Source organism: Pleurodeles waltl, chromosome 10 (assembly GCF_031143425.1).
Source record: "Pleurodeles waltl isolate 20211129_DDA chromosome 10, aPleWal1.hap1.20221129, whole genome shotgun sequence".
Taxonomy (NCBI): Eukaryota; Metazoa; Chordata; class Amphibia; order Caudata; family Salamandridae; genus Pleurodeles; species Pleurodeles waltl.
The window spans coordinates 661,224,462-661,248,851 of NC_090449.1; the positions used below are offsets into that span (position 1 = coordinate 661,224,462).

Here is a 24,390-nt window from a genome sequence, read left to right on the forward strand (position 1 = left end):
GGAAAATGTGAGGTGGTGCGGGTATGACATTAAAATGGCTACTGCAATGGCCCTGTTATGCTGGTGCAACAGGGTCCTCTAGTATTTGCTAAAAAATTTCTCCAACCATCTGTCAAAAGAGAAAATCCTCAGTGAAAGTCTTTTGGTCTCACACCAGGGGGTAAGTACGTCCTTGAATTTAGAAGATACAGCAAAATCAGAATATTCATATTGTGCACAGATCAACCAGTGCAAAAAAAAAAAATCAGATTTCTTTCTCGGGTTCTGTCCTCTTGGGCCAATGCATGGATGAAAGATTCAACAAATGAAGGTGGAAACAGAGAACCTGAAAGCTGTTGACCTGGAAAAGTATGAGAAATTATTTTTTAGTATAAGCATAGGCATTATCACAGATGACCACACCAGCCACACCAGGATTCCAACCCCTCTTTGGCAACCTACTAATAAAGAGCAACACTAAACAGATAAGTGCTGACTATTGTGCCAGATGGTTTTGATTACACTTAAAAGGCACAGACATTTCTGTTGCACAAGGAAACCTAATCTCTTCTCTACAAAACATGTCTCCGTTCTATCATTGCAAGAAGCAGAAGGCATCAACCCAATATACTTCCTTATTTGAAAGAAGGGACCCAAAATATGTCACACAGCAATATTCGACAAAAAAAGCAAACAAATGAATAGGGACGGGGGAGACATTTTGCATGCTGATCCATCATATGGTTTTTCCACAACTGAAAATGGGAACCTGGATGTGGTCAGTTGATCTAAAAGGTACTATTCCACATTCCCATTGTGCAAAAAGATAAGAAAATGTAGAGATTCGTTGTAGAAGGCTCATGTTACCAGCACAGAAGTCTGCCTTTCACTCTGAAGTTTGCTCCAGGAAAGTTTTTCAAATAAATGCCTGTGGTAACAGCAGAGAGTGCAAAGGAGTTTCATTCAAACACATTTAGTTGATTGGATATATACATCCAGCATCCTAACAGCTGTGTTAAGGAACTACACCAGTTCCACAGTTAGCTTGCCAAAATAAATATTGAATTCTGTTCATGTGCGGAGTTCTCTTTTAGCCACTATAATTAAAAAGGTAAAATGTGTGCTTCCTTTGGAGCACAGACTGTCACCTTTAATTTGGGAATGGCTTCTACTTGGAAAATATCAGATTACATCAGCGGGACAAATGTCCTCTCTCGTGGGATCAATGGTATCTTGCATTTTCATCATCCCATATGCCAGGCTACCATGAGGTCTTTTTAGCAAAGCTTAGAGGACCACTCGGATAGTGTTATTGAAAGCTGGTACTGCAAACTCTATTTTTCATTAGAAGCAATCCTGTCCTTTCCTTGGTGGCAGAATCAAGCCAGTGTCATACAAGAAATGCCTTTCGATAAACAAGTGTTGCCATAGTCCATTGTAATGGATGCATTCCTGCTGGGATTGGAATGCCATACGTGAAATTGTAAGAGCCTAGGGACGTGGTCAAAAAATGAGAGAGACCATATGAACATGTTGGAGCTCAGTGCAGTCCACCTGGTCGTTAGACATTCCTTCTAATCTCAACATGTGCATTCTAATCAAGAGGGACAATCTGGCAACTACTTACCATCTCAACAAACGGAAACCAGAGGTAGGACTCTATTGAAGGAGGTTCAGGCTGTTTGGAAATGGCTCATTCGAAGTGATCTATCAATCACTGAATTTCTTGACTGAAGAGTAAAAAATAGCCAGGCATATGCATTCAGCAGTATCTGCAAAGAAAATCAGATTTGGGTTTTGGACTGGATGACAAAGAGAACTCTTTGTATAGATCAACATGCCACAGCACTATGCTTGAAATGCTGAAACTTCGCATTCAAGTACCCAGAGCCAAAATCTCTGTGCAAATGCCCTTTTGATGAGCTGGTACAACATTTTCAGTATGCCTTTCTTCCAGTTCAACCCATTCCAACAGTATTGATGAACATGACACATTCAGTGACCAGAATGATACTCCTCGACTAGAATGGCCAAGACAGTGGTGGTTCACAAATCTACTTCATTTATCTGAGAGGCCTCACAGGCTATTTTCATGCAAGCCACATTTCTTGATCAAATTTCAAAGACGAGGATTCCATCCTTGCTTAATGTCCTTGAACTTTACTGCATGGCTCATGGATTTGTGCAGTACTGCCATTTGAACGTAGTAAAATGACTTCTTGAATGCTCAAAAGCCAAATTCCAGGACTGCGTATGCCTTCAAATAGAAGTGGTTCTACTCAACAGTGCCAAGAGAAAGACATGAACTGTATTTCTTGCCAAGAAGAGGTAATTCTCCTGTACCATCTACACATAGCTGAAACTGGCTGCAGCATTCTTCTTTTGAGGTACTTTTAACTCTCATCAGTGCCTCCAGAAAGAGCCCTTCATAAAAATAACTTTTCACCACATGACTCTTTAGTCATTTTTATTTAAATAACAAAATCCCTTCTAACCGTAAACCATTCCCCATTTTGCAGCATTGTCAAAATCAGTAGATGTTTTTTTCTGAAGGTTCATGGGGCTGCCGTTTGAGCCAATACTCAAAGCCTCTTTTTAGCATGTCTCCTGTAAAGTAGCCTTTCTCATTTCGATCACATCAGTTTTTAGGGTTTGTGGATCTCAAACCCTACAGTTCAGCAGCCCTAGATTATTTGTATGTGTGATGTCCTTGTGATGAGAACCCATCCTTCACTCCTGCCTAAGATTGTCTCGGATTTCGTGGTCACCAGATCATCCCTTTGCCAGTGTTTTTTTAAGAACTCTACTTCTATAACAGAGGGATACCTTCATACTTTAAACATCAATAGAGTTCTAAAGTTCTATTTGGACAAAATGGGGAAAATGAGGAAATCTCCTCAGTTGTTTATTAATTACCATTCAATAAGGACAGTTTTATTGGATTAGGCTTACTACTAAATGGATTGTTTCATGTATAAGCTTGTGTTGCCAGTTGGCATGCAAGCTGTTACCAGGATGGAATCAGGCCTATTAGACAAGGAGTAAAGTGGCCACATTTGTGTCGGTAAAAATGTCCAGTTTTTATATTTATACTAAACATTATTTTTGGGTTGCATTTCACAGCAGATGTCTGTTGTCTAGGCTACCCTGAAAAACATATCTGCTTAAGGTCTCCTAAATTCCATTCATATGGTGTCCTGCCGTGAGTCCATACCAAATTGCTGAGTGCAGAGTTAAGGTTGCTAGTCTATTCTAATTTCTGTGACTATCAACGAAGATCTTACTTTGCAGAAGGGAACGTTATTTGTAATCCTAGTTCAGCATTGTAGGAATCTTTGAAGTCATAACCAAACATCCCACTGGCCCTTCGTGACAACGCAGCCAGAAAGACGTATGTTAGTAGGAGGAGATTTCTGCTGTATTATTCCTAACTAAAGAACTGGAGCTCTCCAACAACCGATAGGAGTAGAAAATGTTACTGGTGGCATAGAACTTCAATTAAGATTCCTACAATGCAGACTGTAGAAAGTAACTTTTTAGAGGGTCATAAGCATGCATTTTTAAAGTTTGTCAGTGCATAGCCTAGGTATCTGTAGGTAAACTCATGTAAGGCCTGAGCTGAGTGGATTGTTTCTCTGTGAATGCTGAGTTATACAAATGAAATGGGTAGTGGAAAAAACGAAAGAACACATGTGAAACATGTTTATAACTCATCCATTACAGTTTAAAGACTTGTTTTATTATAGAATTTAAGACCACCATTTTCTCCACTAGTACATATTGTAAATAACCAGTGTTACTATCCTTTTGTGGTATTTAATTTATTAATTGCTAACGTATGCAACACTGAGCATGCCCTGCCACGGTAATAGTTTGTGATGTGTAGGCTTTGTGAAAATGTGGGCAATATGCAGTTCACCCATTGAAGAATCTTGTCAGATTAATAATCTCCAAACAGTAAAACCTAAGCAGAGCAATTTAATCCTTGCAGGGTTATAAAAGCTTAGTGTTCAAATGTCTCTGCGTCCACATTAAAATAGATAACTGCCCAATTGGTTCAACACTTAGCCATGTAGCAAGCACTCAACCATATGTGCTGTTACCATACATTGGCATTAATAAACGTTCACCTTTCTCATTGACTGGTGTATTACGTCAATATTTTGTACTGTACATGAAGAAGGTATATATTTAATGCCTTGTTATAAATTGAAGATTATGATGCCTCTTTTTTCTAAAAAATCTTTGATACAGTAGGTTCTTGCTAAAAAAATTGTTTGCGTGTTTACAAATAACTAGAAATGCTGCAGGAAGAAGAAAGTTGCATTATCTGTTCATTTGGCTTGGCATAAAAACAATAGTGTAGTCTATAAAGGCATAGTTCCACACTTGGGATGTTCTGGTATCTGATAGAGACTTCTAGTTGCAGATTCCTTACCTTAGAATTTCCCCCCGGGTGTCAGACTGGATCTGGAGATTTTTCTTCAAGCAACACCTTTGGGTGTTGTTGGTGTCGTAGTCGCAGTTATGACTTTGGGAGTAGTACATAGACACAAACTGAGCGCAGTTATGTCAGTTCTTATCTTTCTGTGCCATGCGCTGATCCGGAGAGAGCTACGATTGGTCAATTTTTGACCGACTTTGACTCTTTTGTTGACTTTTTGTGAATTTTTGGTGCATAGAGGGATGTCCCCGAATACCGGCTTCAAACCATGTGAGGACTGTCACTACAGGATGTCGGTAACGGATCCACATCGGGTCTGTTTGTGGTGCCTGGAGCACGACCACGACCTGATGTCGTGCTCGGAGTGCCCGGCCATGCACCCAAAGGCCTTGAGGGAGTGGTCATTTAAGTTTATGGCGGCCCGGCGCTCGAGCCCACATAGGTCCAGGTGTAACTCGGGGGGAAGGTCTCGGAGACCGGCCACGGAGCCACCACCACTCGTCTTCTTCGAAGTCTTCGGGTCAAGGTAAGAAGTCAAAGAAATCCCGTCATCCTTTGACTTCACCTTGTTGCTCGGCTGATGCGACACTTGAGGAGTGGCGACGCTTGAGGCATCCGTCTTCGGAGCCTGCTTCTGGGTCCGCTCTGCGCCTCCCCGAGTTTCCGGGATCCAGGGTGACCCCTGCCCATTAAGATTTTTATGAGGCCATGCACCTCATTTGTGGGCAGTCCGACCCCGCTACGGCACCTTCGGGCCCAAGGGGTTCGGTTAAGGGGCCTTTGGGTTCCGCGCCAGCGGGCTCTGACTCCAGCCACTGAAGTCCCCTCCAGATCCACTCACGGATCTGCACTGGTCGTACCATCAAGACCTTCCCCGGCACCGGTTTGATTGTCGACGCTCCCGACGTTGGTGGTGCCCACCAACGACATCGACCCGATCCTGATCCCCGACGACTTGGATTCAGACTGGCGTCAGCCGATACCTCCTCCTTCTTCGAGGGTGCCTATTCACCCCAGGTTGGATTCTGACTCTTATCCTTATGGGTTCAAATTCGGGAAAGGATTGGAGGGGTCCCTGGACCCTTATGAATACCAGGAAGACCCTGTCCAAGGCTAACTTGGACAGGGCACAGAAGTTGGACGAGGCCAGTGGTCTGGATACCTCTCCAGACCGTGGCATGCTGTCTCCTCCTACCGTGGCTGTGGCGGAGGGAGCAACTTATTCCATGGTGGTCAGTAGGGCGTCTGAGGTCTTTGGCCTTGAGCTGCCTGCTGTTCAGGTCAGGTCTAATCTCCTGAAAGAGATGCTTCAACCAGGGGCTTCCACATCTGAGCCTCTTCTTCCATTCAATGAATCCCTCACTGATGTCCTTTTGGGTGCTTGGTTCAGACTCAACACTGGGGCTCCAGTGAACAGGACTATCGCAAGCCACATTGACCCACCCCGAACTACCCTAAATTCCTGTCCTAACACCCCACTGAGAGCCTTGTCATCCAGGCATCCTCAACCTCAGGCTCATTCTCTTCCGCACCTCCGGATAGGGAATCAAAAAGGCTGAATCAATTTGGGAATATGATGTTTTCTTCCTCCAGTCTCGCACTGTGGTCAGTAAACACTGCATGCCTTTTTGGGCCAATATACTCACTCTCTGTGGGATACGGTCGTGCAAGTTCTGCCACAGATACCGGAGGAGGCCCGTGCTATCGTCTCCCAAGCTGTCACCGATGGGAGAGATGCAGCAAAGTTCACTATCAGATGTGGGCTGGACATGACCGGCTCTCTAGGTAGATCGGTTGCGATGACTGTGGCCTTGAGGCGCCACGCCTGGTTACGTACATCTGGTTTGTCAGTGAATGTCCAACAGACTCTGATGAACATGCCGTTTGATGGCTCCCGTCTCTTTGGAGACGAGGCAGACTCTGCTTTGGAGAGGTTAAAGGACTCCTGGGCTACGGCTCGGTCCCTCGGCCTTTCCACTGCCCCTCGTCCCCAACAGTCTGCCTTTCCTACCTTTCGTGGGCACATAAGGGGCTCCCTGTCGCATCCCTTTCCCAGCCACTGTGCCACCCATGCTGTTGAGCCACTCTGTGGCCGGGGACGCAGAATCCCATGTGGTCGTGAGACAGGCAACCGGAGGTCTGCCCAGTCTACCCCTGCCGCAGCCTCCAGACCCTTCTAGTCCGTCCCCTCACTCTGATCCAGTTGGCGGCAGGATTCACCATCACCAGCCCCACTTGGAATCCATCACTACAGACAGGTGGGTTTTGCAGATCATTCGAAGGGGCTACTCCCTCACCTTCGAATCTGCTCCACCAGCCGTGCCTTCATCAATCAGCCATATACCAGAGGATCATTTGGCACTTCTCTGCCAGGAAGTTGCAGCTCTCTTTTGGCCAAGGGAATTAAGAGGGTCCCGTTACGCGAAGTAGGTTGTGGTTGTTATTCTCGCTACTTTCTGGTGTCCAAAAAAGACAAGGGCCTACAACCTGTCCTAGACCTTTGGGACCTCAATCTCTTCCTCAAGGAGGAGAAATTCAAGATGTTCACCCTGCATAGGTCCTGCCTGCCTTAGACACAGAAGACTGAGTGGTAGCATTGGACTTGCAGGACACTTATTTCCATATTCCGATCCTACCTGCCTACAGACGTTACCTGCGATTCGTGGTAGGTCACGAGCACTTTCAATTTACCGTGCTCTCCTTCTGACTTAAAAGCTCCCCTCGGGTGTTCACGAAAGTGATGGTGGTGGTTGCAGCTCATCTGCGCAGGTTGGGTGTTTCATTCTTCCCCTACCTCGATGACTGGCTGTTGAAGGTGGACTCACCCCAGAAAGTCATCTCTCACCTTCAGACTACGGCTAACCTACTGCACATGCTGGGGTTCACTTTAAATGTGCCAAAGTCGCACCTGACTCCCTCTCAGACAATATATTTCATCAGAGCTGTTCTGGACACAGTGCAGTTTTGGGCCTATCCTCCCGAAAAGCGACTCCAGGATACTCCGGTTATGATTCTGATCTTTCAGCCTTTTATTTTGGGTTTTGGTGAGACTGACTTTGAGGCTATTGGGCCTCATGACATCCTGCATCCTGCTAGTGACCCATGGCAGATGGCATATGCAGGCTCTGCAGTGGGACTTGAAGTTCCAGTGGGCGCAGCATCAGGAAAATCTCTCCAACATGTCCCAGATCTTGGAGAGGACTGCGAAAGACCTGCAGTGGTGGCCTTCAAATCTGCATTGGGTCAATGGCAGATCCCTCTCCCTTCCCCAACCAGATCTATCCATAGTGACGGACGCATCACTTCTGAGATGGGGCGGCTGCATTGGAGAGGCAGAGATCAGAGGCCTCCGTATCAATCTTATGGAGCTCCGGGCGATCAGGCTTGCATTGAAAGCATTTCTTCCCTTTCTCCAAGGGAAAGTAGTGCAGGTGTTCACGGACAACACTATAGCCATGTGGTACTGCAACAAACAGGGCGGAGTAGGGTCCTGAACCCTTTGTCAGGAGGCACTATGCCTTTGGACATGGCTGGCACATCAGGACATCGCCCTAGTGGTTCAACATATGGCGGACTCTCTGAACGCCAGAGCAGATGAACTCAGCTGTCGATGCATAACCAATCGCAAATGGCATTTCCATCCAGAGGTGGCACAAGGTCTCTTTCAGCAGTGGGGAGAGCCTTGGTTAGATCTGTTTGCCTCTGCAGAGAACACACAATGTCAAGTGCTTTGCGCATTGGAGTTTGCCAGGCGGCACTCGCTCGGAGACGCTTTTAGTCTTGAGTGGAACGCCGGCCTTCTTTGCGTCTTTCCGTCTATACTACTTCTGTCCAGAGTTCTCAAAAAGCTCAAGAACGACCGGCCCAAGTAATTTTGGTGGCTCTGGATTGGGCACGGAGAGTATGGTGTCCAGAGCTATTGAGCATGGCCACCGATCCTCCACTGAGACTGCCCCTTTGGGAGGATCTTTTTTGCAGCAGCAGGTCGCGGTTCTTCACCTGAACCTGTCCAATCTCCGCCTTCCTGTGTGGAAATTTAGCGGTGGCAGTTGACAGCTTTTGACCTTCCACCCGAAGTTTGTGATGTAATCTTGGCAGCCAGGCGCCCCTCCACCAAAATGGTATACGCCTGTTGTTGGCATAAATTTGTGGCATGGTGTACCAACAAATCTATTGATTCCCCTCTCTGCTCCTCTTTCTTTGACCCAGCAGGGCTCTACTTTGGGCACCCTTAAAGGCTATTTCTTTGGCTATCTCAGCCTTTCTTATGTTGCCTGATCAGCCTTCACTCTTTAGGTCTCCTATCGTTAGTAGATTCCTTAAGAGCCTCACCCATTTGTTTCCTCCCACTCTGTTTATCATGCCTCAGTGGGACCTCAATCTTATCCTTACTTAATGTGTACTCCCTTTGAGCCCATGCACAATTGCCCATTATGGTTCCTTACTTTCAAAACTGTTTTTCTTGTTGCCATCACTTCTGTTCGCAGAGTGAGTGAGCTTCAGGCTATATCTTCTAAGCCCCCATTTTTGTCTGTGCACCCTGACAAAATGGTGTTACGCACTAAGGCTTCCTTCCCAAAGTTGCTACACCTTTTCATGTAGGCTAGTTCATCACTTTGCCTACATTTTGCGCACCTCCACATGCTTCTCATGAAGAGGGGAGACTCCACTGTCTGGATCCAAAAAGGGCGTTGGCATTCTATCTCAATCGTACTAAAGATTTCTAAACGATCAACTCTTTGTTGGATATGTAGGTGCAAAGAAAGGGGAGGCGGTGCATAAATGTACCTTCTCAGGATGGGTGGTACTTTGCATGAAAACGTGCTACACTTTGGCCAAGAAGCAACCCCCTGAGGAGGGCTTGCATGCTCATTCCACCAGAGGAACTGCTGCTTCCACAGCGTTAGCACACGGAGTTCCTGTCCTGGATATCTGATAGGCAGCAACGTGGGCATCCCTGCACACGTTTACTAAACATTTCTGCCTGGACAGTCAGGTCTGTAGGGACAGCTACTTTGGTCGTTTGGTCCTGCAGGACTTTCTAGTATGATCTTGGTTCACAGCCCACCTCCGACGATGGCATTGCTTGGGTATCTATTCTCAGTTAAGGAATCTGCAACTAGAAGTCTCTATCAGATACACTAGTAACTTACCTTGGGTAACGATATATCTGGTAGAGACATATTCTAGTTGCAGATTCCTTACCTACCCGCCCATCCTCCCAGCTTGTGAACTGATTTCTAGGGACAGGACTTCACCATTCAGGGCCCTAGCTCTGCCGCACCAATTTCAGTGTTCTTCGCAGCTCTGCGCTTATGTGTGGAAAGTCATGAAAAGAAATTGACGTCACCGCTCTGAGGCTGCGTCTATGTACTACTCCCGACGTCATCACGGCGACGACCATGGAGTCAGCCGACGCCACCTACTGATGAGCAAGGGTATTGCTTGAAGAAAAAAAAACACCTGATCCAGTCTGTCGCCTGGGTGAAAATTCTAAGGTAACAAATCTGCAACTAGAATATGTCTCTACCAGATATATTGTTACCGAAGGTAAGTAACTTGTACTTTTAGAGCGCATGACTTATGCAACTAGGTTGATTCCACAGAATTCTGTGAGCAGCATTTGGGTTATTTGAAGGTTTGGAGACCTAAGAGGTCACATGCTGTAATGTAAATGAGAACAAACTAAGCACACACTTTTACAGAACTACAGCAGGCTGATTGTTAGAATAGCATCTTGTTTCAGTATCACTATTTAATTTGTTATTACTTTGCCTTGCATTGGGTCTTTCATAGATTCACATTCTTGAATCATTCCCCGTCATGAAGGTGGGAATCTACTGTACTAGTGTAGTTTTTAAATAGCAATAGACGTTGTTAAATTATTGATAGGCCCAACCACAATGTTTGAATAGTAGCACACCTATCTCATTAGAAACAACTCACAGTCCAGTAGACGTTGTTAAATTATTGATAGGCCCAACCACAATGTTTGAATAGTAGCACACCTACCTCATTAGAAACAACTCACAGTGCAGCCAATGAGACAAAAGGGCTGAGATCTCTGATTCCCCTGAGCGGCTATCGTAGCTCAGAATTCTACTGCACCTCTTGTGTTAGAGTTCCCAGAGAGCTCTCATCTCTTTTGCTTCACGCCTACAATTTGACACCTTCTTAGTCTTCCCTGGACTACAGCCATCTCCGCTCAACTTTGAGCCATTTCTGGGGTATTATTAATCTTTTATGGCCCAGGGAAGAAGTTTCAACTGTCATCATGATAGGTAAATAGAAGAGATATATTTTACAAACTTGCTCTTCTTATGAACAAAGAGAGATTGACTTAGAAGTATCCATCAGAAATGTGCTGCCACTTGCGGATCAGCTAGCTGCAGATTTCTCACCTTTTGACTATACCCAGGTTCTAGGCTACATTCAGAAACTCAAACAGTAGTCCTCCTGCACACTGGCTGTAACATCATGCAACTCCATGTGGACTTCTTTCCGCTCAGGAATTGATGAGAGTAAAGCGGCATACAAGCTTCACCAATCCACACTGATGTCAGTTCCTTTCTTTCCTCACCTTCAGCTGTGATCTGCAGCTCTGCACCTTCTCTTCGTACTTCAACAGATTTTTGCTCACAGTTCTACTTGTGTACAGGGGAACATGTCACCCCTGAAAACAACAGGATTTAAACCTTGTAGGGACTGTTGGAAACAGATGCTCATGAAAGGTTCCTATGATGTATGTCTCTGATGTTTCGATGCGGTGCACAACTCAAAGTCCTGCGCCAAAATGAATCTGAAAGCCATCCAAGAGTGTGAGATTAAGCTTTATGTGGTAAATATTCTGTGCAGGTCTTGCTGGCGATAGAATATGAGAAGGAAAACCTTCTCAGGTTCCTGAATTTGTTCCTCATCACGATCAAAGTCTTCAAGTACATCAAAAAAGAAGCATACAAAGTCAAAGCAGGCCCCTTCCACCCTCTCTCAATCTCCACAGAAGGTGCAAGGGTGTCATCGTGCCTCTAGTTCTTCATCCCATTCCATGGAGAAGTTGATTCCAGCCCTGGTCGCAATGCACTGTGATTTTCTGGATCCATTGGCAACATTGCAGCAGATTGAAGTCTTTAGAGAGGCGAGGTTGTGCATCTTCAGCATTTTTCTGGCTCCCACTGGCGCACTTTTGATTCCCAAACATCAGCAGGAGCTTAAAGTTGTTCCACTACTGGTGAATCCATCCTCTGTGCTGTCTGTTTTGGGTTTTACATTGGCATTGGTGCAGGTTACAAAACCTGCCCCAGTCCATTGGACTTTGACATTGGCACCAATTCAGCTGGCACTGGAGGAGGATCAACAACCAATTGTGGGGTCAGACTCTGAGCTGAACTTTTTGGCTCAAACTGACCTGAGCCAGCCATACGGAGACAATAATGGGGATGATTGGGGCAAGTTTGCCCTACCCCATGATGAGGAAAAATGGTATGTAGATTTCTATAATAGTAGACTGGATATTTCATCAGATATTGGGTTGGTTTCTTCTCCTAGACCAGCGTCCGAGGAGAGTACATTGTTTGCCGCAGTCATAAGAAGAGCTGCTGAAATCCTTGATGTCCACCTACCCCCTATGGAGTAAAAAGCTAATGGCCTTAGTGAGGCTTTTCAATTTGGCCATGTCTCCTCCCGAACCTTTCTTGCCCCTTAGTGAGGCCTTAATTGATATGCTCATGGACACTTGGTCAATACCATGTTCTGTCCCTTCGGTCAGTCACCAAGTCGCATGTCACTGTTTCGAGGTTGGGCCTTTGGGACCCACAGACAACGACTAAACCATTGGGGACAGCGTACGTCTCAGTACCCTGGCTCTCCAACCACAACTTTGAAACCTCTTTAGAGTGCAATTAGTTGCAAACTTCCATCCTGTAGGAGGCAGTGTCCTCCACTTATTCCATCAGTGGCAAAGCATTACGTCTGACAGGTGGGCCCTTCAAATCATCAAACAAGGCTAAGCCTTGCCATTCCTTTTCGACTTGCATCAGAGCGGCTTTCAGAGGACCATGTGTCTGTTTTCTGTCAGCAGGTACAGGTTCTTCCTATACAAAGGAGTCATAAAGAGAGTGTCTGCCTCAGAAGTAGGGATTAGATGCAATTCCTGCTAGTTCCTTGTGCCAAAGAAGAGTGGACGCCTTTCTCTTATTTTGGATCGTTGTCCTTTCCACACCTACCTGTAACTTGACAAAATTAAGATGCACACGCCGGCTGAGGTTCTATCTGCTCTGGATCCAGGAGACTGCCTGTTGGTGATGAACCTACATAATGCTTTTTTTCAAATCCCTGTTCTTCAGGTTTGCTGACACTTTATGCACATGGCCCAGAATCAGTTTCAGTTTGCCCTGCTCTCTTTCGGCCTCACACGTACCAATTGATTGTTCACATACATAATGGCAGTATCTGCTGCCTATTTCCAGAGGTATGGGTCCAAGTCTTCTCCATCATCAATGTCGGGCTGTTGAATGCTGTCTTGCCACAGTTAGTCGCAGACTAACTCCAGACAAAGACAAACCTCCAGATATCCCCGGGGTACTTAATCAACCTGCCGCTGTCACACCTGATTCTGTTGCAGAGGCTTCATTTTTTTCCAAGCCCCCCTCAATACAATGCACTTTTGGGCACTCCCTCTGAACCAACGAGTCCAGATGAGAGATGAAGCATATGATGAACTATTTAAATACATTAGAACTGTGATTACCCCTAACAAAGAGGTAATATGTGTGATAACTCTCAGTGAAAGGCTTGAAACCCTCATGACACGCAGAGGAATACAGGGAAAATTATTGGCCCAACCTGATTGTGTCATGCTACAGGACGTTGTAAGAGAAACCAGAGCTTGAAAAGAGAATTATCAGTTTTAAAGGTTAACCTAACAGACATGAACAAGATCATTGATCAAACATCATTGCACATAAGAACAATGATTGAAACAAACTTGACATCAACACCATGGTCATATCATCCATCAGACGTTGATAAAGAATAATTTACAGTGCCTGGTTACCTTAAACCAGGGGTCTTCGAACTGGGGGTCCTCAAGTGGTCCAAGGGGGGGCGCCAGGCTCTGGCCAAAGGAAGCATTATGCAGATAAATGTGCTTCATTTTAAGCAGAAAACAATTTATTTCATTTTTTTAAATGCAACATAACTGCAATGTTTAAATAAGTTTAGACATGTTTGAACATTGCCATCTCATTAGAATAAGTGATGACTTGCTATCACATATTTTCCATCTCTAGGCATCCATACCTTGCAAATAAATCATGATAGAACCCACCCCTCCCCCTAGTGTGACAAATGGCCTAAATTTGGGATAGATCCTGGCTCGTGGCCTAATACCTTGAAAGAAGGTTTGTGCTCAGCACCTGTTTTAAAAGCTTCTGACTGTAGCAAGAAGTTCATTATTCAGTTAGATAATTCTGAACATGGAATTGAGGCTGTGTTCCACAGGTAGATGATGAGGGCCAGTATCAATCAGTTGCCTTTATCAGAAGGGTTGAAGTGCAATTAAGAGGGAAGCCTTTGCTGTGGTTTGGTTCGTGAAGTGACCCTACTTGTTTGTCTCACTTCACAATGACCACAGGCCTCTCAGGTGACTGATGCAGATGAGAGGAGAGAACCCTAACTCATTGAGGTGGTTCATTTCCCTACTGGTTATGGACTATACAGTGGAATACAGACCTAGGAGTGACCGTACCAATGAGATGGGCTTTCCAGGTTCTTCCACTCAGATGATAACTGCAAGGGTGTAGGTTTGTTGCTTCTTACCTTTCATCTGTATGGTGGCCATGTAAGGAAATGCCTCTTTTTGTATGATCCCCCACCAAGTTTTTGGACGGATGCTAGTGGTTTTTCACCTCTGAAAATGAAAACAGACCTTAGCACTAGTGCTGTGACCCTTTAAAAGGCATTTGTCTAATTGGCTTATGCACAATTGGCCCAAGTTCACATACTATAAGCCCCTAGTATTTGGTACCAGGGTTACCCAGAAGCTGTAAGTTAAAGTATCCTTCATGGAATGCAGAACTTATTGTGCCACCACAATTGTGACAAAACAAAGCTTGACTCCTAGCCTGCCATTTCCAGGAGGCAGAGCAGTTTTTAAACTGCTTACTCAAATCTGCCATTCAAATTTATTGCAAAGCCAACCCTTCTTTTCTAATGTTTATGAACCACCCTTAAGGCAGGCCTACTGAACCCTAAAGGTGCAGTGTGCATTATATTAAATAGATGAACTTGTGTTTATGAACTTTTCATGTCTTGACAGTAAAAACCTCACATTGTTGTTTTTACTTTGGAAAGGCTAGTGGCCCCATTGCAGCAGTGCTAATTTCTAAAAGGGACTATTAAATGTGGTACTTCAAGGTATAAAAATAATTGCATTAAACTTGACTTCTTGCTCAAGTCGAATTTAATGTGACTTCTGCACAGATGGCAGCTTTAAAATATTGCCACTTGGTTGGCCAAAGTTTCCAGTGATCTGTAACTGTTGTGCACAAACTGCTGCCCTTGAGACAGTCTTCTGCCCTCCTGTGGAGAGGTGTGGATAACTCTAACAAAGGAACACAAAGAGCCTGCTGAGGCTAGATGCTAAGCACAGGGCCGTAAAAGCTGAGAGCCTGCCCTTCTGAGAAACCAATGCCAAGAAGTCTGATTGCCATTGGACATGGAGGTGCAGCCTGGAAGACTGAGACCTAACCCTCAAAAGTTGCACCAAGTCTGCTGGACCCGGGAGAGTCGTTGTAGTGCCTTTTGGTCACCCAGAAGGGAAGTTATTGCAAGAGAAAAAGAACCACTTTTTTCCATATTACCGGAGACCAGTAGGTCAGTGGCAGCAGGTTTTTGTACTTCTTAATGCTTTACACTCATTCTTTTGATAAAGCCTCACTGCTTTGAGCCACAGCTACCCATGACTGAGCTAACGTTTAAAAAAAAAAAAAAAAAATACTGATACCGAATTGTACCTTTATTAAACGGTGAGGTTGCGCTACACCATATATGTAGGAAGGTGGCTTTCTTCTAGCATGGTTACCCCATTTTTGGCATGTTTGTCAGTGTGTTTGTACTGTCTCACTAGGATCCTGCTAGTCAGGTCCCCAGTGCTCATAGTTTGTGGCCTATACGTCAGTATGTTTTACGGTGTTGGCAGTATGCTTGTCTGTGTCACTGGAGTTTTGCTAACCAGAACTCCAGTGCCTATGCGCTCTCTGTTTCCAAATTTGTCACTAGTGACTCCATATTCCAATTCAGATTGGCACACTGGACCCCCCTTATAAATCCCTAGTATATGGTACCTAGGTACCCAGGGCATTGGGGTTCCAGGATATCCTTATGGGCTGCAGCATTTCTTTTGTCACCTATAAGGAGCTCATACAAACACTGCTTCAAGACTGCCACTGCAGCCTGAGTGAAATATTGCACACACTGTTTCACAGCCATTTTCACTTCATCAGGTAACTTATAAGTCACCTATATGTCTAATCCTCAGTTACTGAAGGCTAGGTGCAAAGTTACTGTGTGTGAGGGCACCCTTGCACTAGCAAAGGTGCCCCCACATTTTCCAGGACCAATTTCCCAGACTTTGTCAGTGCAGGGACACCATTACAAGCGTGCACTACAAATATGTCAATAGGTATATGTAGCTTCACAATGGTAACCCCAAATATGACAATGTGAGGTGTCTAAGATTTAGAAATTGTACCCCCAATCCAATTCTGGTATTGGGGGGCAATTCCCTGCACCCTGGGGGCTCCCCCATGGACCCCCAGTACTGCCAAACCAGCTCTCTGAGGTTTCCACTGCAGCCCCAGCTGCTTCCACCTCACAGACAGGTTTCTGCCCTCCTGGAGACTGGGCAGCTCAATCCCAGGAAAGCAGAACTATGTATTTCCTTTAGGAGAGGAGTGTTACACCCTCTCCCATTGGAAATAGGTGTTACAGGCATGGGAGGGGTATCCTCCCAGAGCGTCTGGAAATGCTTTGAAGAGCACAAACAGCACCCTCCTTGCATAATCCAGTCTACAGTAGTTCAAGTACCCTGAGTCCCTGCCCTGGCGCAAAATTGGACAAAGGAAAGGGGAGAGACCCTGTCCATCACCACCCCAGGGGTGGTGCCCAGAGCACCTCCAGAGTGTCCCTGGCATTAGTCATCTTGGATTCCAAGGTGTGGAGACCCTCTGGAGACCTCTGAGTGGCCAGTGCCTGCAGGTGATGTCAGAGACCCCTCCTGATAGCTGCATACCTGATTAGGTAGCCAATCCACCGATCAGGGCTATTTAGGGTCTCTCCTCAGGATGTTTCCTCAGATTAGGTTTGCAAGACTCCAACAGGACTCCTCTGCTTCAGCTTCTGTCTGTCTGATCAACTGCAGACTGCTACAGGAACTCTGTAACTGCAACAATGTATCCAAGAAGGCTACTGTGACCCTGAAACTTCAGCTCCAGCCAGCAACTGCAACAGTTTCCAGGTTGTGCACGCTCTCAGGACTCCCTGTCTTCATTCTGCACCAGAAGAACTGAAGGAATCTCCCATGGAGTGACGGAGTCACTTCCCTGCTTCAGCAGGCACCTCTCTGCAATGACAACCGGTACTCTGGGACTCCTCTCCTGTCGATGAGCGTGATCCCTGCAACACAGGTGGTGAACCGAAGTGATCCTGACTGTCCAAAGGTCCAGCTGTCCAAATTTGGTGGAGGTAAGCGCTTGCCTCCCCGTTCCAGACAGTATACCCCTGTGCACAGAGTGTTCTGCAGCTCCTTGGGCTTTTGTGCACATCATCCAAAAGTCCTTCGTGCACAGTGTAGCCCAGGTCCCCAGCACTCTATCCTGCAACGCTCAGCTCCCAGAGTTGTTCTCCGGCGGCGTGGGATCCCTTTGTGTAGTGCTGCGACTACCACATTCTGAAACTCCTTTGTCCCCGTGTTCTCGGTCTCCCGTGCGTGCTGCCTGGTCTTCTGAGGGCTCTCTGAAGTGCTGTGAGCCCCCCAAGTCTCCTCAGTCCGAGTTGAGGCACCCAGGCCCTTCCTGGGCCCAAGTAGCGCCTTTTCCCGCCAACCAAGACATTTGCGTGACCCAAGGCCTGTTGGCGGAATCCAATGACGAAAACCAGCCTGCATCCAACAACTTGACGTGGGACATCTCCTTTACCAAGCCGGATCCCCCAGCTATCTTCTTTGGTGCATTTCTGCTCTTTTCTTCCAACTGGAGGATCCACTTTTGCACGTTCATCTGGGTTAGCGGGGGCTCCTGTTCTTCTTGGACTCTTCATCGGCTTCTGGACTTGGTCTCCTCTCTCCACAGGTCTTCAGGTCCAGGAATCCATTGTTGGTGTCTTGCAGTCTTGCTTGTTTTTTTGCATAATCCTTTACCACGACTCCTAGTGTGTTCTGAGGAAACTTGCTGTACTTTACTCCTGTTTTCCTGGCCTCTAGGGTGGGGTATTTTCCTTACCTTCGGTGTTTTCTTACACTCCCAGCGCCCTTGTACACACCACACCGGCCTAGGGGGGAAACCGACATTGGCATTCCAATTCCACTATTTTAGTATATGGTTTGTGTTGCCCCTAGGCCCATTGCAATCTATTGTGTTTTTCACTGTTTGCACTATTTTATGACTGTTTACTTACCTGATTTTGGTTACTAGTGTATATATTGTGTATAATACTTACTCCAGAAGGAGTATTGCCTCTAAGATATTTTTGGCCTTGTGTCCCTAAAATAAAATACCTATTTTTTTTGGTAACACTGAGTATTGTCTTTTATTGTGTGGAAGTACTGTCTGACTATGGTGGTATTGCAAGAGCTTTGCATGTCTCCTAGTTCAGCCTTGGGTGCTGTGCCACAGCTACCCCTAGACAGCCCAAGCTGCTAGACACTGCCTACATTTCACTAAGGTAGATCACTGGACCTGGTATAAGGTGTAAGTACCTCTGGTGCCCACTACAAACGAGATCAGCTTCTCACATTGGTTGATAAACCACTTTCCTCTTAGTTTCAGTGTAATTTTTGTTTTTGTTAGTAGTAAATGTGATTTAATTTTTGAATCATAAACATTCTCTACTGCTTGTCAGGTGGAATTTGGAACATTTTTAAAGTCTAACAATACCCTTACTTTTCCTTTTAGTTGTAGTGGGAATAGTGCATTTATCCCATCCAAAGTCCACCATTTTTCATATTGTTGCTCAGTTAGGCGTGTGAATAGTGAAATCTTTTTCCTGCTGGTGCTGTGCTTGGTCTGGGGATAGTAAGTCTGACCCCTCCAAAGGTAATCTGTTTGGATTGGAAATGGTGCAAATTTTATTCTTAAAACACAGGAATGTACATCAAACAATACAGAGATCTGTGGAATGGGTAGTGGTCATCAGTGTTGCAGACACTTCTGTTCTCCCCTTCACATGGCTTTGTTCTGAGGCACGTCTTTCTGAAATCCTCAATTTGCATATTTCACACCTCATCTCTTTCCTCTTTCACACTGTTTTCACTCTCTCATTCATGTATTTCATTTAATCTCCCTCATTCACTTCACCATTCCCTTTAGTTTTACCGTGTCAATTTTTCAAGTACCTTGTTCATGCACTTATGCAAATACACTTGCAAATGACAAACATCAATATGTTTGTGTGCTTTCTGCAGAGTGTCAATGACTGCATAAGCAGATATTCTGAAAACGTTTGTGACTTAGACAGGCGCTGTGAGAAACTGCACTGCCTTAAGCCTCAGCTCATTAGCACTATGTCCTGGCCACCCTCTCAAAACCTGGCCTCCAGAGCTGGGAGAGCAATACATTTAACTGAAAGTCCAGCCAGAGAAGAGTCAATAATCTGGCTTGGCTGTATTTCACTGTATTAAGATGTATCTGTTAAACATGATGGTTTTTAAAGCTGAATTTAGAAATATTCCTGCCCTTACCCCTGTGATGACAATGCTGTAACTTAAATAAGAGGCATAGACGTTGTCATGTGTATCCCATTATTACACATGAAGCAGCATTTCATTTGATATGCAGCACATATCCTGAAATCAAATGTGAAGGTGCTCTCACATGTGATAATGAACAAAAGGGACGCTCTGTGAATTAAACTTAGAGATCACACAACCTGGTTAAAATGTCGATGTTGAATATATAATGGATTTCGGCCAAAGCATTAACCTTAGATGTCAGAAAGAGATATCTATCTAGTGGCTGAATTGCACAGCAAGAAACCGTAACATCTGGAATCAATCCCAGCTTCCCAGCTTGATCTTAGGCAAATATGTTGTCACTGAGCTTTCGTTTTTGTTCATTACAACAAATATCCGAGCACCTTCAAATATCTGAGGTCAGCATGTGCACTGTTCAAAAACCTCTCTTGTGTTTTGATTAACAAAAACTACAATATTGCTCTGCAACTAAGAAGAATCTACACCTCTTATAGGGTGCACATGACATTACATTTTTGTTCACTAATAGCATTGTCTTAACGGCTGGGACAGGAAGGTTTCTCATTTAAATTAATTCATATAAATACTTCTTGATGCAGCAATACAATCCTATATCCTAAGGAGAAATGCTTCTGTATGTTGAATAATTTTTTTTTTTTTTTTTTAATTTTGAAGATACCTTACCATATTCTAACATTGTTTGTTGCATGATTTACATGCCAAATATTTCCAGGGGCAGCTTGTGCACTGGCTCTTAGAGCCAGGGCTGACCCTTGGGTTTGCTCTTTCTCGTCTCTCCTGGTGGGCTCGCTTATCATCACATTTACCTACCGGGATCCCAACCACTGACGAGCAGTAATGCTGCTCCACCCCATCCAACACCTGCCCGTACCCCCCCATCCACTTCCAACCCCATCCCCCAGCACTAGCCCTGCCGGGACAAACTGACCAGCAGGCATTGTGACACCCACTGAGCCAGGCACAATGCTCCCCATCCCCTAAAGTACTGGCCTGTTGGGATCCTTTCCGGAGCAGGCACTAATGATTCAGAACTGCGCTAAAATACCTACCTGAAACAGTTGCCTAGCAGGCATTGTGACCCCCTCCCCCACTACACCATTGGTGCTGCCGATTGTACTAAACTAATGGTTTAGCACTGGTGGGGAAACAGAAGAGGCTTCAAGTCTTTCGTCTCCCTTCTCCTGCCCTTCATTCTGCAGCTGCCGCAGCTCAGAGTGGACATTGCTGTCCCCTCTACTGGGACATGCCTGTGCTTTTCATTTTCAACCTTCAAGGGGTGATTTTTGTCTGGTGGGCGTTAAACAGCAAAGGCTGTGTAAATTGAAAACTGGAATACCTAAGCAGATGGCACTGCCAAACTGAGTGCCTCAAAAACTGTTAAGTTCACTAACTAGTTACGCATTCACTCTCATCACTTCAGTAGGAAGGTACTATTACCAATAATTTCCCTTTGTTTTAGGGGGGGGGCAAGAGACCAGTAGGCATTTGAAATTATGTTAATGGATATAAAATAAAATATTACTGCTCTCCACCTATCATCTGACCAAGTTTGCTGAAAACAATTCTCCTGGACTGGCTGATTCAGCAAGATCAATATCCCTTGCACAAGAATGTGGATGAGATAGATAAAAATATCAGCAGTACAATAGCATTTGTCCCTCTACTTCCTGAAAATAGTGAACAAATGGGTCAAAAGATAAATTGGGGATGTTTATTCTTCACCAGACATTCCATCATATGCATCAGGGAGACTGGATTTTCTCCTTAGATTTATGAGGCACACACTTCCACAATCTTATATGTAAACCACTCATGCAACTCCTAAGATTATGATTATGAAAAAACACTAAGAGTGCAAATACTAAATTTCAGAAGGAAAGCTGAATCTCCTTTGAACATTTTCCAAATGCGCTCTGTGGAGAGGTATCTCTCTGCTCATACCTAAATGGATGGTTGCTAGAGACTGGCTCATTTCATAAAGTACTACAGAACTCTGACAACTTTCATTCTGCTTCAAGACTCAATTCTGCAGATCACTGAAAAAAAGCAATACTTCATCCTCTTTCAGACTTTTTATAACTTAGAGCAATATTGGACTCGACGATCACAAATGAGTTTCCTTCAGATGTCACAGTTACATGATGAGTCATCATCTGGGGATGATGCCTCAAACAAAAGTCAGGCAATTCTCTTCTGTTTTAAGCTTCATAACTTCATGGCTTGTGCTTTTCATGGTCCTCAATTCCAAACTTCATAAGTGGTGGCAGACAACAGGAAATTAGGACAAATAAATCAATTGAAGAACAATTCTTCAATATCTAGATTGGTGGTATAAGTAGAAAAACATGTTACTAGGGGGTATTTTTTAGACATTTGTGACAATGCAGTTTGTTTTTATGCAAGCCTTGATGGAAACATTGGAGACATAGTAGCCCATATCAGTGTCTTCTCTGCTCAGGGAAAATAGCCCCTTCTAAAGCAAAGATACTTCAATCAACATGATTGAACTGAGGACCACCCACTTAGTCCTAAAACCTTTTCTTCTGGTGATTTCCTACAGATTGATACTTCTTCTGCAACCAAAGAGCACCACTTTCTTGCATTATCTAAACAATAATCAGGGTAGGAAAATCCACACCTTTCTCCAAGTGAGCAAAAATGTTTTAAACAAACATACACTCGTGACGGCTGTTGATCTCTCATGGCTGCAGAACAGAAAAGCAGGCTAACTGAGCAGGTGCCTGAAGGGAGAAAATGAAAGTATGTAAAAAAAACAGTGTTCTTTCCAATATTCGCAAATCCTTTTGCTTTGTTGACCACAGCAACCAAAAAATGCAGAAACTTTGCATTCAGGTGCGTAGAAGTATGTTCCAAAAGGAATGCAGTTTCAGATGGTGGTTGACAATCTTAATTTCTCCAATCTCCTTCCTGTCACAAACTACCAAATGCTTATCTTTACCTTGACTGATCAAGACTTTCATCATATTTGGCTTGCTACATCCGTCTGTGTAACAACACAAAAGGGTCTATGCTGGCTGTACCTTCTCACCAGGTTGTTGGGGCAGATGCTTCACCCCAGCTTGACAGTGAGCTTACCTGTCACTTCCGAGTAACTTCCAAAATACAGCCTCCTGAACTGTTCAAACAACTGAATGTCCCAAGTGATTCAACATCGCATGTAGAAGTTGGTGGACACATGACATTGTCAAGAGAGCTTTATATTTTGTTGGATAAATATAACCTTCAGATTATTTCTGATAATGTATATTTGGCTGCCATTACTGCATGCAGAATATGTAGATGCAGAGCATTTTTCCTCATTTAGATTTCCTTGGAGATCCTTACAAAAGCCTAGGAGTTAAATGTGATCATGCCAGAGCCTAATTCTGTATATAAGTCAGACCACCAGCCCTTATCATATATTTACTTTTCTTAACTCCACATGTGCATTCCTTGACAATATATCTTTATTGTACTTAGATAGGGAGTTGATAGTAGTAAAACTCTATACGTCCTTTAGTCATAGGAGGGTCATGGATATTCTGGATAAGATATGGTAAGACATTATTTTCCACTCCATATTGTGACATACATCCTTTGTGGAGTGGTACCCCTAACAGAAAGCCATACAGAAGAGTAGCTAGTGGTCAACTCACTAGAGGGGTTTTGCATGCATTTTGATATGCCATTTACTGTGTAGCTACGTAGTGATTGCTGCTCGCTGAAACCAAATGATAATCCACAGGAAAAGTTTTAGTGTGATCCACATTGTTGTCTAGTTTTTGTTTTAGTATAATGAGCTACACTTCTGCCTTCCTTGCTTTATTTACTAAAGCTAAGTTTATCAATCAAAGATGCAGTGCGGTAAAAGAAAATAATACCTACCAATAACTACACTGTATTTTTTGTAGATTGGCATGGTAAGCTAGATACATTAATGTTGATATAAGTGGTGTAGAATCTGAAGACGGCCACCAAAACTGGGCAAAACGGTCCAAAATGTAGTTTATAGACTAATGCACTAATTCTAGTGCTTTAACATTGCTATTAAAAAGTTATGAATGTTTTTCAGCTTGATGACCGGGATTTTTTCAAAATATTGTGAATCTCTGAAATATTACAAAGCTGCGTTTACATTTAAATAATTGCTTCATAAAATTCATCCAAAAAGTGACACACTGGCCAGAAAGCAATGTACTTACCTTTGCCGTTAGAGGTGAAATATATACTTTTTCCAGAATTGGTGAAAGTTATAAAGTATTTATTTGAGTAACAGCTGTGTGATTACTACAACCTTCAAGGTACATCGCAGGTTCCTAGGTGGACAGCGGCTTGGAATACACATCCTCACCATATCCCATTTTAAGAATAACAGTTCAAATTTTATTTCAGAAATCATATGGCATTTTCCTTTTGCTTTACAGGATACTACAGGTCTTTTTACTTGTTAATACATTGCAAACTTCCGCCAAGCATTGAATATACTGATGTTTCCCGAGTTCCTACTGCAAAGATCCTTCTTGAGAATGTTTTGAAACCATTGCACTTTCTATACCGCTCTTGTCCAGAGGGCGCAAGGTAAGGAAAACTGTGATTCCTTTTTAATATTGACAGATATAAATGATTGTGTAGTGATACTACATGGCTATGCGTGAGTGCATGTTGTTTGTTTTTTCCATTGAAGGACATTGCATATGCTTATGTACAAACTTAACAACTTTTCATCATAGTTTGCAGCTTGCACACACATATACATGCTTTCATTACTTCCATCTGTAATGTTGTCTTTGTTGAAGTCAAAACTGAGCTGATTATCAAGGGTTCGTCTTGTAAGTGAAGTTAATGCATGTTCACTTTTTAGTACGAGAAACATTTGCTTAGTGGTCAGAAGTTTTGATATCTCACTAGTTTTTGTATGCCCACCGTAAGTCTGTTTGTGAAGTATGAAGTAAAACATGCCAAAAACAAATAGGATATTTTA

At 44.1% G+C, this 24,390-nt stretch overlaps 1 protein-coding gene across 3 annotated transcripts in view; it reads left to right on the forward strand.

The window, feature by feature from the left end:
• Positions 1-24,390, forward strand: part of UBE3C (ubiquitin protein ligase E3C) — an 885,810-nt gene that overhangs the window by 183,889 nt on the left and 677,531 nt on the right. For all 3 annotated transcript variants that reach the window (XM_069211153.1, XM_069211154.1, XM_069211155.1), the window contains exon 9: positions 23,834-23,987. In XM_069211153.1, coding sequence (XP_069067254.1) covers positions 23,834-23,987 — 154 coding nt within the window. The remainder of the gene's footprint in view (positions 1-23,833; positions 23,988-24,390) is intronic.